Source organism: Bidens hawaiensis, unplaced genomic scaffold (assembly GCF_021521415.1).
Source record: "Bidens hawaiensis isolate Kalapana, Puna unplaced genomic scaffold, B.hawaiensis_p1.1 tig00016116_1, whole genome shotgun sequence".
NCBI lineage: Eukaryota > Viridiplantae > Streptophyta > Magnoliopsida > Asterales > Asteraceae > Bidens > Bidens hawaiensis.
In genome coordinates, this window is record NW_027492465.1 from 112,851 (window position 1) to 128,611 (window position 15,761).

The 15,761-nt window shown below is 35.3% G+C and overlaps 3 protein-coding genes across 3 annotated transcripts; 1 reads left to right on the forward strand and 2 right to left on the reverse strand.

Moving 5' to 3' along the window:
* Positions 1-2,162: 2,162 nt before the first annotated feature.
* Positions 2,163-6,200, reverse strand: LOC143550614 (V-type proton ATPase subunit H-like). The gene is made up of 11 exons (XM_077041234.1): positions 6,123-6,200; positions 5,637-5,762; positions 5,372-5,474; positions 5,161-5,233; positions 4,962-5,027; positions 4,767-4,872; positions 4,509-4,670; positions 3,885-4,010; positions 3,680-3,805; positions 3,425-3,604; positions 2,163-2,652 (listed from the first exon to the last, which is right to left on the reverse strand). The coding sequence occupies exons 1-11, from the start codon at positions 6,156-6,158 to the stop codon at positions 2,404-2,406; spliced, it is 1,353 nt and encodes a 450-aa protein (XP_076897349.1). The 5' UTR covers positions 6,159-6,200; the 3' UTR covers positions 2,163-2,403.
* Positions 6,201-9,639: 3,439 nt separating this feature from the next.
* LOC143550595 (exosome complex component RRP45A-like) lies at positions 9,640-12,331 on the forward strand. The gene is made up of 7 exons (XM_077041215.1): positions 9,640-9,818; positions 9,886-10,095; positions 10,164-10,259; positions 10,356-10,470; positions 11,604-11,684; positions 11,777-11,965; positions 12,051-12,331. The coding sequence occupies exons 1-7, from the start codon at positions 9,682-9,684 to the stop codon at positions 12,309-12,311; spliced, it is 1,089 nt and encodes a 362-aa protein (XP_076897330.1). The 5' UTR covers positions 9,640-9,681; the 3' UTR covers positions 12,312-12,331.
* A 557-nt stretch (positions 12,332-12,888) lies between these two features.
* LOC143550604 (uncharacterized) lies at positions 12,889-14,017 on the reverse strand. Its single transcript, XM_077041223.1, has 4 exons — positions 13,712-14,017; positions 13,356-13,642; positions 13,098-13,242; positions 12,889-12,993 (listed from the first exon to the last, which is right to left on the reverse strand). The coding sequence occupies exons 1-4, from the start codon at positions 14,015-14,017 to the stop codon at positions 12,889-12,891; spliced, it is 843 nt and encodes a 280-aa protein (XP_076897338.1).
* Between the last annotated feature and the right edge of the window lie 1,744 nt (positions 14,018-15,761).

Sequence of the window (15,761 nt, forward strand, 5' to 3'; positions counted from 1 at the left end):
ATTGCCATTCACCACGCCTAATAAATCCAAAAGGAACCAATTTTCATACAAGTTTCTTGAGCGATTCACATTTCCTACAATCTAATTAGTAATTAGTACTTACCTTTTTATCACACCATGTGTTTTACATTACGTTTCAAAGTTTATGGGACCCACTCCTAAGTTATCTTCTATAAAGCCGTTCAATTTTTACGAGGATAAGAAAAGGTTAAGATCCAACTAACTAGATCAATTGTACGTTTCAAATTATTTATGTGTATATGGTTAAGCAATTATTACTTTTCCATAAATCCACACGAACTTGTACAAGATCAATAATGTTTTTTCTTAGTTTTATAAATCTTTTAACCTTTTCTTCTTTATTATGTTTTTTATCTTTTATCATCTAAAACTTCATTTTATCCCCTTTCATTTTTTATAACACAAAATTCAACAATACCATGTAGGTTTCTATTAACCGTCGACTATTGAAACATGTGTAAAAAGTTGTTTATGATATTTGGTGCATTAACCAGCCCAGATGGCAAAGCTTGTACGAAAACGCTGAGGGTGGCCGGACTTAATACACATAAAAATTTTCATAAACCGGGGTTTGCAGACTCAAAAAGTTTGGATGAAAGCAAGTAAATATACACTACGTATAAAAAATTTATGACGAAAAAACATAAATTTACACTGCTGAGAAATAAACAGGGGTGCCAAAGCCACCCAGGTCCACAATACAAGTTTCGCCCTTGACCAGCCCCTCCCTCCAATCAATCAAACTAACCACTCACTTTTTTGTATAAAAAGTATTTAATTATAAATGTTTTTTTGTTAGATCATTAAGCATCTTTGGGTAAAAAGTTAGTGAGTGTCGGATGCTACATGACAGTGACGCGACTGCACTTTTAGTTAACCAATCACCTTCCACTACATTTGGTCTTACATGCTTTTTGAACGACCAACTTTCACATAACATAACAGCATACCAGCAAGCCACTAACCATAGAAAATACATACACCAAAGCGTACTACGACAAAGAACAATACACTAAAATCATAATTATTCAAAAGTAAAATCACACCATTCTTCCCATTCTAGACTTGCCATATTCTCTTCACCCATAAGAATGAGAACCGTTTGATGTATTCTTTTATTTTAGTAATTGATACCCACGCTTTGTTAAATAAAGCATCCGTCTGTGCTTTCCACAACAACATGCCATAAGAATGATCGATTGGATAGCTTTCTTGTTTCCATCGTGTGCCTTTATCTTTAAATGTTCCTGAAGTAGATCTCTAACCCCGAAGGCGTAGACCGGAAAATACCACACCAAATGCTTATGCATTGCCAAATAACCATAGTCACATGGCATGGGATTAGCACGTGTTCCACCGACTCTAGTACCTCATCACATAAGGGGTATACATCAGTTCCTTCAAGCACCCCTCGCTTGTGTGACTCAACCGATGTCGCAATTTTCCCCACTTCCGCTTTCCAACCGTACACTTGGTCTTACATGTTTCAAATTATTTGTTTATGATTTTAAATTATTATTGTTGGCATAATAGATTCTGTCTTCAACACCTCTAAATTATTACTAAAATAAAATGTAAGATAAGCCGTTTATAAAATGGTTTGCATTGAAGCCTAATCATAAACAAACATAAAAAAAAAATATGTTTACCTATGGTCAATTAATACTTCAACTAACCAACTGGGCTAGCTTAAGTGGCCAGCCAAATGAGGGGTAAGAGCTTGATACTGGTTGTGCTCTTAAGTTCGAATCTTGATGGCGACACGAGTTTTCTATTAGAGTGTCCCTTCCCAGAGAGCTTGCTCTTGTGGGCGGACAACTCCTGTCAAGTGACAGGGGCCTCGAAATTTTCTCGTGGAACACCTAGCCAAACTCAGATGCCAAGCATGAGCCCGGTTAAGACAACATAGTTTTGACCCGAGTGAGGCGGTTAGGGCTCTCTCCGAGAGCTGTGGCTGATTATTCAATCACTTTGAAAGTCATCGTTCAAAAAAAAAATTACTACTTCAACTAATAACTATAATAATTGAATATGATATCAAAATTAGGCAACAATTAAAACCCCATTTCTCCCAATCATTTTTATTTTGGCGCATGAATTAATCGAGAATAAAACAAAACTATAAAGTGGCATGAACATGACACAACAAACCAAAAAACAAATCAATAAACAGACAAAACATACAACAAGCCAGTCAAATCCTACAGATATGATGCATGCATCACCCAACAGGCAAACACCAAATTAAATACATAGACAAAGTTTAATTTACAATAACAATATAAATATCCATAGCCCTCAACTTTTTTATTTCATAAACATAAAAAATACAGGCATAAACTTTATTCGAAAAGGAAACCGTTAAACATAAAGGGAGTATGATTAAGCTTGCAAAAAGCTTGCATACTTGGCACCAAGGAAAAGCCTTTGGATGCAGAGTAAGGCGTTTTTGGTGACCTCAGCGTTCTCGTGGTTCATCAGTTTCATGACCCGCTCTTTTGCTTTGAGGTCGGTTACTATGACCCGGCCTGCAGGATGGTACTGGATAAACTGGGATAAATCATAGCAAGCAACTGCTAGTGCCCGTGGGTCAGTTGATGTTTCCAATATTGTGAGCAGGACCCGTAAAGTCTACCAAAAATAACATAAGATTGTCAGTTTGCAAAACTACTAAAGTTTGTTTTGTTGTAGAAATTTTTTGTTGTTTTATGGTAAGGCCGGAAATTGTAAATCATTTATCGATGGTGCAACACCTGGCAAGTTATACCAATCAATAGGGACACACAGAAATCTGTTTGGATAAGTTTTGAGCTCAAACCGAACCAAAAAGTCTAGGGTAAAAAAAATCGGCCAAAAAAGTTTTTTCGGTTTTACTATTGGGACAAAAAGGTTTCATAAGGTTAACGGCCAAAATAACTGCAAAAAAGATTTTGAAAACTGTTCAGGTTTCTTATGTTTTACCATTTGGGCATGAAAATTTAGAGGCAAAAAAAATTGGCCCAAAACAATGAATTTGGGCCCAAAACTTTTTTTTGTTGATTAATAACTAACGAATTATATAATTTGGGTAACACATAGATACATATCTATTTAACTCTTATAAATCACTTAGAATCCATAAAGAAAAATGAAAATATATAAATTCAGTTTGGTATTTTAGGTTTTAGTTACATGCAAAACAAAAACCGAACCAAAGTTTGAATTTCACAAAAACAAAAAACAAATCGTTGGTTTTCGGTTGGGTTTGGTTTTTTCGGTTTCATCCACACCCCTACGGTGTGGGATACTGGAATCTGCTTAAGGTGTCACAACCAAAGATTTTGCATCTTTTAATGCAAAAGTATCTAAAGATCGATAACTATAAAGAAAAAAAAAAGTGTATAGGAAGTTACTAGAAAAATACCTGGAAATCATTCTCTTCAAAATTCGTAATATTATCTCGCCAGAAATTAGGATCTTTATGCATCGGAGACCAATCAAGATGACCAAGAAGGACTTCCTGCTTGTACTTGTCAAAAGAGCTCAATTTCTTGATATTATCTTTCAACCCCTCATCCAGATGATTCAACGCGTCCAAAAGATCCTACAAAAATAACCAAAAAGATAAACAAAACAGCCAAACATATTAAAATGTCGATAGTAAATTAGTAATTCTCACCTCGTCACTCCATGCCTGCACTTTCAAACTTTGAACAATCTGGGGAAGACCAAGGTCTACCATCTGAGCTCCAAAAGTTCCTTTTGAAAGCAAGTTTTTGAAAGTCAACACGATCAACCTCACAACCTACCAATCATTAAATATTGATGACCCAAACATCCCAATAGTAATAAGAGATTATAAAAAGTTAATGGAGAACACACACCTTCTCTTTTGTTGAACTTTTGACAACCTCCACTAACCGTGGTAGGGCTCTAGACGTAGCCAAGTACTCGATTGCGGGTTCATAGTAGGATAAGAGCCAAACACAGAGGCATGTTTCATACAGAAGCTGTTTCACAACACCTCAAGTTAGTAATATTCTATGATAAAATAAACAAGAAGCATACGCAATAAAAAGGTTTCATTGTAGGTGGCAAAACAGTTAGGTTGACCCAAAAGTCCAAAACACCCACCCGTCAAGTAGGAGTGTGCACAGGTTGATTTCAGTAAGTTTTGGGCTCAAAGCAAACCAAAACCAAAAATGGGTTTTAAAAACATTTGGTCTTGGTCTTATCAGTTCGCTGTTTTCACGACGTGTCTGGTTTGGTTTTAGTTATTTCAGAGGCTTTATGGTTTTAAAATATAACGTGGTCAACTTTTGATCCAGTCAATCCACTTGACCCATTCTTCTTTAACTGTTACCGTTTTGACATGTTGTAGACTACCTACTAACCTTGTAGTTTTATAACAAAATTCTTGTAGTTTTATAACAAAATTCTTCCTACACCCATAACTAAATAAGCTTCCAACATTCAGTGAAAATACAGCTAACACATTTTAAGGTTACCTGAATCGACTGCTGAGTGGATGCTGGAGAAATTAGTGGCACAAGAAGCTTTACACCATCTGCTTGAACAAACGAAGACCTAACAACCGGTTCCTTTAACAAAGTTGCTAGACAGTTGATAGAAGATGGAATGCTACGGGTTGGATGAGCAGGCTTTTTCAGCTGTGAAAAACAAACCCGTTAACAACAGATTTTACTCAGATTATAAAAAAAAATACATTTGTTTATACGAGCCATGTATCAGATTATATAGCATACCTGAATGCAAAGCCACTCCACTAATCCTTTCAAAACATCATCACTTGAGGTGCCTTTCTTTTTGCCATCTCCATTTGTAGTCGGGCCATTTTTGTTTGATCTAGCACTATAATTACAGAAAAAAAAAGAGATCAATAAGTTTTAGTGTAACCGTCTATGAATCTTAATGTATTATTATGAAATTGCTTTAAGTACCTAACTACCAACGTAAGTATCTTAGAGCTTTTTTCTTGGATGAACCAACTACCTTTCCATAACAATCTGAAATGCAACAGGGTTTGGATTATTTCAGGTACTTATGAATAAAATCATAAATAAATGTGACAAACATTTTATGAATCACTTTCATTAACATTAAACTATAAGTAAACAGCCCACATTGCAAGGAAACAACCTCAGGAAAGGTTCATAAATATCTTCATCTTCGAGAGATTTGTCATGAAACAAGCTTGCTCTTTTAGGGTTCGCTGCAAAAAAAGGATGCTCGGTAAGTTAACTGATTGCAACATTAATTTAAGCCATGGATGCATGATTAACAAGATGAGAAAGATGAAACAGCACACAAAGGAAAACAAAGAGTAGGTTTGATTAATTTGTATATTCACCTGTAAGCATCTCATCAATTAAAGCCAACACGTATTCGACAGTGTCCTCTTTCTCTATGTCACGCAAGATGTGGATAAAAACACGGATATAAGATGGGCCATCCTGTGACAAAGATATATCTCGTCAGTTCTACCCTAAATGCCAATATATACCATGTAAAAATGGAAGTAAAATAGGCATTGAACAACTATAACACCATTTTTCTGCTTATTATATTAACGCACAGGAAACGAATAATAAAACAATAAAAATATGCAGTCTTACATTCTCAAGCAGTTGCGCCCTTTCGGTTTCACTCTTTTTGTCATATCGCCTTAATAACTGAAGCGCTGTTCCGGTGATGAGCTTAGTAGTCATATAGGTCTCCCATGGTATGTCCCTCCTCAACACCTTGACATCAATCATAATAATATGCAATAAGTTATGCAAAACTAACCATAACGTATTCATCAGAATAATAACAGAAACAGTTAAAATAATAGTGTAAGTCAATTAGGCTTTCACCTAATTGACTTCAATTTTACAATTCCACATGAAATTGTTGAATAAGCAGCCCTAAAAAGTATAATAAGTACTCTGCGTACTAGATAGGTCACGATCTAATAACTGTAATTAGGTTAATCTCGATGAGATTCAAAATTGAGTAAGGATCTAATACAGGACAGGAAGTAAGTTGGAGTATTTAGGGTTTAGCTATGTAGAATAATGAGAAATTAGTGGTAAGAATGTGGATGAAGATGTGAATAATACCTGATCGGAAGTGAGCTCAGCTTGATCCGTAGGCATTTGATTAGTATCGGACGTATGAATGAATGAATCTAGAGTGTGATTATTATTATTATTATTATTATTATTATTATTAGTGTGATTATTATTATTATTATTATTATTATTATTATTATTAAGTTTGAGATTGGGGGTGGGGTGATTTGGCTGGCTCTCTGGTTTTGGTCACGTTCGAAAATACCAATGACAGTTATTATATATCTTCTAGACACGCCTCTTTCCTTCCTTCCGATTTATCTAGGTTTTTCATTTTCAAGTTCGACAGAATTTTTGTTTATTTTCGTTCATGAACGAAAAAAAAGTGTTCATTTAATTAAATTATGAAATCATGCTTTCTTTGTTTATTTTGTTCACAAACGTTAATTTATTTACTTTGTTCAACTGTTCATTTAGATTTTAAATGAACAAAAATAAACATACACAAATATGTTTATTTCTTAAACGAGCGAACATAAACATAAATATTTGTCTGATTAAGTGTTCATGTTAATTCTGATTGTTTAGAGGCCTACGGGTGGGTGTTTGAACATGCTATTTATGGGTTTCGTTATTAACTTTATATTATGAATTTGATCTTTACATTTTAATCACTAAAACACTATAAAATCAAATGGTGTTTCATCTAGCAATACTAATGTGTGGGCAAGGTTTTTTCCTTTTAAAGATGAAGGTTTAGGTCTATTGGTTGTCAAAAATTATGGAATTTAGAAGCATGGATGAATTTGTCGTGAAAAAAAAAGAAAACTATTAACATTTACAAAAAAGAAATTATGTAGATTCAAATTATTAATTATTTAATCTTTTAAATGTGTCAGACAATACATTACATGTCATGACATGATTAACACGAGTACCAAACACTCACAAGATGATACTATCATGATCGAGAGAAATGGCTTCTGAAGATGGTAGCCTACGATTTTTCATAGTAGGCAACACACTCATTCGTAAAGTATTGATTCTTACATCAAACTCATGTGTATATAATATACACGTTGTTACAATTAGTGGGTATGATGATGCAAGCCATGTGTTCTTATTTTTTACATGGTTATGGTAATTGATTTGTATCAAGGGATACCTAATGGTATGTTAGTTGGCGTTTTTGGGAGGACCATGCATAAAGACTAGACTCAAAAGGCATTGTAAAAATTTGTTTCGTGGGATATAGCTAATATATTTGTTTAAAATGATATTGCAATAATTGTAACTTGTTATGGAACGCAAACGTGTTATGATAGTTGGATCATGGACGGTATCAAGTGAAACATGGTGCAAGGAAGCAAATGGGATTTGACTAATTGGAGGGACATCTTGTAAGATTGATATATCAATGCTCTAGTTCTTTTTTTGTAAAATAAATAAGTATTTGAATGAGTTGGATTTTTACTGGACCATATGTGATAACAAGTTAAAAACTGGGCCTATTATGGGATTTTGGATGATTACGAACAGGGTTATATACCTTTGAGAAAATGTTTAGGGATGGTCAATGCCTACACTTTTATCTCAAATTGAATCTGTAATTGATAAATTATCTCATTCTTCGGAATATGTTAAAGTGTAAACTATCATGTAAATGAATTATGATACAATGAATGACACACACGTTTTTGAGTCAAGTGATACCGATAACACAAGCAATTGTTGCATCAAAGAATAATGTTAATAAAATGTATACTACTATTGGTTACTTTGATTATTTTTCTTGTATAAACAACATGACTAAGGTGGGTGTTGTATGTCTTTAAGAGGTAAAATGTCTGTAGTATGCGGATCACATATGCGAACATATGTAGCAAAAGAGGTGGACCAAACCTTTGCAGTCTGCAAAAAAAGGTGTGTTTGTTTTTTAACGTCTGTAAACTGTTAAAATAAAACATAAATTTTAAAATAAAATATACATGTTCTCTTAGTGGAAATTGTTTCCGGAATCGATGATTCTGGCGTTAGGTTGAAACAGAACATAGTCCAACGACACGTTGTTCGAGTTCTGTTCGTACGCGAAGATCAGATAGGCGTTAATCAGAAATGGCGAACATGTTTTCGCAAGGAAATCGAGAATCGGAGACATATTGCAGTTTAGATCTGAGCGGAAAGCACCGGCGGACGGCGGATATGAGGTTTCAAGCACGGCGAGTGAATGCGAGGTAGTGACGGTTACTTGTTTGTCTAGTTTTAAGTTGATTGCAGGGCGTATACTCTGCATCGCCGGAAGTAAACATCCGGCGAGTGAGGTGATTTTGGCTGCAGGTAGGTAGGGTTTGACGTTGCCGATTCCGACGGTGAACTCGATGCCGGAGTTGGTGAAGGATTTGAGGATGGTGGGGTTTGCATCGTAGAGTTTGACTTTGGTGGCACTAATGGATTTGACTAAGGAGACTGATTTGAGGTTGTTTCCGTAGGTGGAAGTGGAGGGCGGCGGCCAGTGGTGGTGGTGGAGGGCGGCGGCCGGAGCTGGGGGGGAAGGGGTGACGGGAAGGGTGGGTTGAAGAGAAGGGGCTAGGGTTTTGAGATGGATAATACAGTGAAAGAGTGAACTGATGTTTAGAAGATGTGAGAAGTAAGCGGTCTAGGTCTGCGTCAAGAAGAGAGCGCGTAGACCGTTTTTTAATGAATTGTCTTTCGGAAAACAAACAGTCTGTAAGCCTTAATGTTTGCGCGGTGCAGACAAAAGAGGTCAGGAAGCTCTTTTGAGAAAAAACAAACACCCCTAAATCTAATTAAATTCAAATTTAAATTATTAAATATCATAATTACCAAACATGTACGCCATGTTATTGAGCTTTTTTAAAGGAGAGAAATGAAAGAAAAACTAAGGATAGTTAAAAAATGAGTATTCTTAAGTTTTTTTTTAAGATGGAAAGAAAAGAAGTATGAGGTTAGGAGGGATTAAACTGATGTATTTTTTCAATAAGTTATCCTTTAAAAAACGGGATGATTACTAAGGATAAGTTTTTTCCCAATAAGTTATCCTTTCCTCCAATTTCCTTTCCAACTCAATAACACACCTAATTAAAATTTTTTTTTTCTCATTCTCTTCTCTCTCCTTACCTTTCCTTTTATTTATTAAAAAACTCAAGAACAATGCGCTAGTAATTTTACCACACTAGTGTCACTTTTGTATAGTCACGGGGCTATTTTTATAATAATAATATCATCTTTACTTACATTATTGCTGTCTGTCCTGTGCCAAAAACCCTTCTGTAAACCCCTCGTCCCTAACCTCCCCGGCGCCACCGTCACTGCTATTCCGTCCACAGGCAAGCCACTTCAACTTTCATTTATTATCTTCAATTGCCTTTGTATTATCCTTGTAAACTGTTGCATAATGCCTGTTATCAACTTTCTATGTACTTTAATCGGTGAAAACGTGATATTATGTACGATTAATCAATTGCTGGTTTTATATTTAGTAGAATTAAACATAGAATATCACTGCGAATTTATTGAGTATTTTACAGTATGACATTTTGTGCTTTTTTGGTGCCCTAATTTTAGTTAGTGAACTGCAGAACATAAAATGGAGCAGAGGCTAGCTAATACCTTTACAATGACAGTAAACGAAAAGCAATTCATCGAAAGCGCGCTAGTTTCCGACATTAGGGTTGATGGTAGAAGACCTTTTGACTACAGAAACCTAACTATCAGATTTGGCAGGTATGATATTATTTGTGTAAAACCTGGAAGATGAGTATAGATTACTGACACGCGTTTATAATTGTAGTGAGGATGGTTCAGCAGAGGTGCAACTTGGTCAGACTCAAGTGATTGCTTTTGTCACGGGTCAACTAGTTCAGCCTTATATAGATAGACCAAATGAAGGCACTTTTGCGATTTTTACCGAGTTCTCGCCTATGGCTGATCCTTCATTTGAACCGGGTCGTCCTGGTGACTCGGCTATTGAACTCGGTCGAATTGTAGATCGTGGTTTAAGGTATTGGTTTATTAAATATTTTAATTAATATGGCGTTCTTTTAACTATAAATGAGATTGATTTTGCAGGGAAAGCAGGGCTGTTGATACAGAGTCACTTTGTGTCGTTGCAGGGAAGTTCGTATGGTCTATTCGGATTGACCTTCATATTATAGATAATGGAGGGTAAGTTAGGGAAAAAAATACATTATTGCAAATTCAAGTGCATGTAACTTCTTGCTGTTACATTTTATTGTTTTTATTAAACTTGTTGATAAACAGGAATCTTGTTGATGCTGCCAATATTGCTGCATTGGCTGCACTCTCAACGTTCAGGAGGCCTGAATGTACATTTGGTGGAGAAGATGGTCAGGAGTTGATAGTACACCCGCCTGATGTGAGTTTCATCTTGCATATTCATTAACAAACTTGTCTTTCTCGATTTCAATGAACTGTTTGTAAACCGTTTGACTGAAAGTTCGTTTATACTTGTTTATTTTATAAACAAAGGAACACGAACAACATTACTTTTTTATTTAATTAAACGCATGAACATGAACAGATGCTTATATATTCATTTATGTTTGTGAACGTTCATTTAAATTTGTTTACCCTCTATGTATGTTATATGCTTATTTAATTTTTTAGATTGTTAACTTTTAGTTTAGCTTTAAGAAATTATAATATTACCCATACAATTTAGTCTAGTTTAACTATTTTTAGGCTAACACAGATTGGTATTCGCATTTACTTTTAATTGTTTTCCACTCAGTTATTCTTGTTCAGTCATTTACATTTGTGAACCGTTTGCGCTTAGGCCCCATGAGAGGCCTATGCGCATTGAGTTCGCTTAGCGGATTTTTATAATATGTTTATACCGTTAACGAATGGACATAAGCAAGCATGAACATGGACACATTCATTTTCTTAACGAGCAGACATGGACAAGAAACTTCTGTTCGTTTAATTGTTCGTGTTTGATTGTTTGTTTAGTTAAGTTAAACGAAAGAACATGAACAAGTCCTGTTTGTGGTCGTTCTGTTCGTTTACAGAGGTCTATATGCACTGTTAGAAAGCTCTTGCGATAGCACTTGGTTCGACATATTAGTGTATTACCTTTTCTGTTTATATATGCAACAAAAATCACTTGAGTCTTGATTGTAGAGCTGGCAATTTTGACCCATTTACAATTGAAGAGGTTAAATTGGGTTGTGTTTTTATTGAACGATCAGTTAAAAAATTTAACTAAAAGGGACACTGATCAAATTGGTCTCAACAGGTTGAAAGTGGCCCAAACGTCCAAAGTCTATTTTAATGCACCAAACTTCTTAAATCCTTTTTACTTAAAGTTCCAGATTATTATTGAAATGCAATCTTGGTAACACAGTTATTTATTAAATATTAAAGAAAGGAAAAAAGTTTTGCCTGACCATTTCATCTGAGCCCATTTTGACATTTTTATCAAACACACCCATCTTCTTATGCTTAGCTGTCATTATTTTAACTATAGTGTTATGTGTTGTTGCACAGGTGATGGAGCCGCTTCCATTAATAATTCATCATTTTCCAGTTGCAGTAACTTTTGGGTTTATTGGTGAAGAAAACATTGTGGTATGTAAATTGAATCTTATGATCAGATATTCTGATCATTTGGTTGACTCACAAACATTGCGGAAACGTTTTAATTTAATTCGTGATGTTAGGTGATTGACCCCACATACCATGAAGAGGCGGTGATGGGAGGATCATTGACCGCTACACTCAACACAAACGATGATGTTTGTGCTATTCAGAAAGCCGGGGGAGATGGAGTCTTGCAGAGTGTTGTTATGCAGTGTTTGCGTATTGCTTCTGTGAAGGCCGGTGATATAACAAGCAAAATAAAAATTGCGGTGAGTTTGTTAATTTTAATATAGATATGGCATGTGGGAGTCATTATTTTTCAAATTTATTGTATCTGCAAATGTGTGTTTTCAGGTTGAGTCGTATAACACACAAAGATCGTTAAAGAAAATCAAACGTCATAATCCTTCATCTGCAGCGAGTAAAGAAGAATCCAGACAAGTGAATCCCGAGACCAAATCTACTCAACAATCTTGTGATATCATTTCATCTGCTTCAACACACGAAGCTACAAACATTGGATCACCAGAAGAACAATCGGAAACACTAAAAGATGAAGTGAAGCTAAAGCACAAGAAGAGAAAGAAACCGACTGCCAATGCTAATTCAAGTTAGATCAAATTATACTATATATTTTGATTTATATATTTTGATTATTTATGCCAATTTTCATCCATCTGGTTTAGTTTTTTTAATCAAAATTTAGCTTTCTTAAGACTCAGGGTACACGTCTCAGTTTTAGAAGCAACTTCGAAAAATTGTAGGAGAAAAAAATGTTGTGTATAAGACTAGTTTTAACTTGAGGTGATTTGTTAACGTTTTTATTTTGGAAATGATATTATTTTTTGGTCTTGAGTCGTTTTCTTGAGATGATTAATGAGTTAATTCAGGTTTAAATCGTATGATTTGGGTGCGAGATCTGGGCGGGATGTTTTTGCAGTAAACTAGTATGAATGCTCTTTCACCCATAGCAATAGCTGGCTTGTGCAAAACATGGCAATTAAAGGTTTTGGAGAACAAACCAGTTATTGCAAAAGAGGAAGAAAAGATAGATTTAAGTTTTCTTTTTGGTGAAATATGTACTACAATTTAAATATGTGAATGTTTAAAAGCTGAAATACTAATTATACATTTATACAAAAGTTGATTGTGTAACCAAAATATCAATCAACCAAGTATACATGTATATCGTCTAAACGAGGATCATCTCGTTCTTCTTGCAAGCCCTTATCCTCACTTCTGCCGTGTTCTCGCCTTCAACCTTCAATACGTCACAGCATTCCCCTCTATTTCCAATCTAAACCATCAAAAAAACTACTGTTAGTTTCATCATATATACGATCATTTATAACTAACAATGATGTGCACAATATATTTTTATAAGGATATCCATGGGCTTACAAAGTTTAGTTTTGTAGCAGGAGAGTAAACTCGAATCTTTGAAATATAATCCGCTGAATTATTTGAACAAGGTTCCAGTTGGCGGGCCTTGTAACACACGTAGGTCACCACAATTTCATAAGTCGAACTATTACTATTAGCGAGTCTGGTTATGGAATGAAAGAAGAAAACATGGGGAGTTTCACACGAGTTATTGATGACTGGTCGTGTGTTGAACATATAATGTGATGGTTCTCCAATAATCTCCATGGACTGAACGTCTCAAACGGTCTTCTAAGAATGCTTCGAGGGATAAACTGCTCATAAACGTAAGCCGAGTAGCCCCAAGCTATAGAAAATGCCCAACCTTTAAGCTTGTGGTAGCAAACAGTTTGTTGGAGAAGGCGTGACTGGTCTACTTTAGCCATGGTCATGAGATGTCTAATTGATTTATGACGGTCCATGGTGGGGAAAATTGGAGAGGTGACGTCGAGGTGGTGGAGGGAGAACATTGGTGCTTGTGGGTGAGCGGATAAGAACCCGGAAATGTCATTCATTAGATCAATCTGTAAAATCATTACCATAACATATTACAACTCAAATAACTTAATATGTGAAACTTAATATTTAGTTACCTGATGAAACCCCTTTTCCAATGTAAGAGGAACACCAAGGTCAGCAATACAAGCACTCAAAATCAGATCACCAAACAAATAATTCGGGTATGTCTCTATGCATCGATCAAGATTCACAATCAAAGCCTCAACCAACGGGTAACTCATCGCAAACCCGGCACCACCAAAAGCCATCTCAAACGAGGCGCCAAAACCCGACTTAACACATTCGGATACACCACCAATATACACATATTTGGTGTGATCATACTTCCCTAGAAGCTCCACTAAATTATCCAAGAAAAAAAAGGCATCATCATCTCCCATAATATACCATCTAACATCCTTATATCCTTCCCTGAACGTTTCCAGGATCGTTCTCACGATCCTGATGATGTAAGGCTTCGCATGTCTGGAGTACACCTCAAGTTTTGTGGTGTCCTCAGACACACGATATTGAGGGAGATAATCAGATGGCCATGGGAGGATATCTGCCGTGAGGTTTTTATCAAAAAAGATGTATCCATGCGTGATGTTTGGCCGCCACCATTCTCGTAAATACAACCTACGGTTACGCCATATCTTTACGGATCCGGCGACAGTGAATACTAGTTGACCAATATTTGTAGGTGTTGATGGTGAAGGTGAAGAAGCAAGCTTTTCCAATGGTTTCTTGACTGGTAATATGTCATATGTGGATGGAAGATTGATAGTTATGATACATTATAGAAATGTATAGAATGAAGGCTGAAATGACCAAAACCTTGCATAGATTTGTTGTTGACAGATTATTATGATTTTGTGGATTCATTTCATGTAAAGCTTTCTCTTTTCCTCGTACAATCGATCGTTGATTATATATGTTTGTTTAACTTGCTTAATTTTGTACTCATGTTATCTTTACTTCATTTATGTTTTTAGGATTAAGTTGTTTTCCTAGGCATCCAGAAAAGTTTTATATATCTTTCGTCTAGGGATGTCAAATTTATTGATTAATGCCATATAAACCTATTTTGTGATAAGGATTCTTCTCTTAAAATTTTAATGGAAACTTGGTTTTAAATAATTCTAAAAATGCATTATTGACAAATAACATTTCCAAACTTCATACTTGGCTGGTGATGGTCCCAACTAAAACGTATTTATTATCAATGGTTTGCGGCTAACAGATGGTTAACTCCATCAGTTTGTTGCTTACGTGACACTCCGAGTTGTTAAAAAACATCTTATGTGGCACGATTACATGACATGGACTCTTTATAAACATCTTTTTAAGTATTGCACAAACAAAAATTTGAACTCCATCTCTTCTTTCACTCACACGATTACGAACAAGGACCTAATTCCAATTGTTCATGTTCTCTCTCTCACAGATTTTGTGTTACGATAAAACACTATGTTTATAAAGAGTCTATGCCATGTAATCGTGCCACCCAAGCTGTTTTTGACAGTTGTGCGTGCCACGTAAGCAATATACTAACGAAATTAATCATCCGTTAGTCACAGACCGTTGAAAATAAATACACATTTAGTTGGGACTATCACCAGCTAAATGTGAAGTTGAGATTGTGATTTGACAATAGAAAATAGTTAGGATGATTTAAAACCAATTTTCCAATTCTAATTAATAATTAGATGAATATATACATTTCATTGATTATGTTTGTACATAAAACCTATGTTTGGTAATAAGAAATTAGTAATTATTTGGAAGTTATAAAATAGTGTTAAAACTATGTATTGTGGTTTACATCATTATCATATAGACATTAAGGCTTTAAATAGCTCACATATTAACTAGCGTGTTTTGATTGATAAAACGTCCATGTCTTCTCTCTCTCTCTCTCTCATTATTATTATGTTAAGACTGGGCTTCAAACTTGCCACATAGGCATGTTAACAAAAACTACACCACGTCAAGTGACGTAAAGATGACACTCAAGGCTCAGGCTCCACCGCCTTAACGTTTGAGAGGAAGTTTTGAGCTGTGGTCCCCCCATTTCGACCAATCATCTTTTTATATTTTTTCTATTGTTATTTTAACACTCCCTCGATCCGTACCTTTGAAAGT

Excerpts from the sequence above, each read along its gene's own strand:
- LOC143550614 (XM_077041234.1), bottom strand. The coding sequence starts at position 6,158 with ATGCCTACGGATCAAGCTGAGCTCACTTCCGATCAG. Across the intron at positions 5,028-5,160 it reads ATTTATGAACCTTTCCTGAG|ATTGTTATGGAAAGGTAGTT; the intron begins GTTGTTTCCTTG and ends GTTGCATTTCAG. Across the intron at positions 2,653-3,424 it reads TTGAAGAGAATGATTTCCAG|ACTTTACGGGTCCTGCTCAC; the intron begins GTATTTTTCTAG and ends TATTTTTGGTAG.
- LOC143550595 (XM_077041215.1), top strand. The coding sequence starts at position 9,682 with ATGGAGCAGAGGCTAGCTAATACCTTTACAATGACAGTAAACGAAAAG. Across the intron at positions 10,096-10,163 it reads ATTGTAGATCGTGGTTTAAG|GGAAAGCAGGGCTGTTGATA; the intron begins GTATTGGTTTAT and ends TTGATTTTGCAG. Across the intron at positions 11,966-12,050 it reads CAAGCAAAATAAAAATTGCG|GTTGAGTCGTATAACACACA; the intron begins GTGAGTTTGTTA and ends GTGTGTTTTCAG.
- LOC143550604 (XM_077041223.1), bottom strand. The coding sequence starts at position 14,017 with ATGGGAGATGATGATGCCTTTTTTTTCTTGGATAATTTAGTGGAGCTT. Across the intron at positions 13,643-13,711 it reads TGGAAAAGGGGTTTCATCAG|ATTGATCTAATGAATGACAT; the intron begins GTAACTAAATAT and ends ATGATTTTACAG. Across the intron at positions 12,994-13,097 it reads CTGCTACAAAACTAAACTTT|ATTGGAAATAGAGGGGAATG; the intron begins GTAAGCCCATGG and ends TTGATGGTTTAG.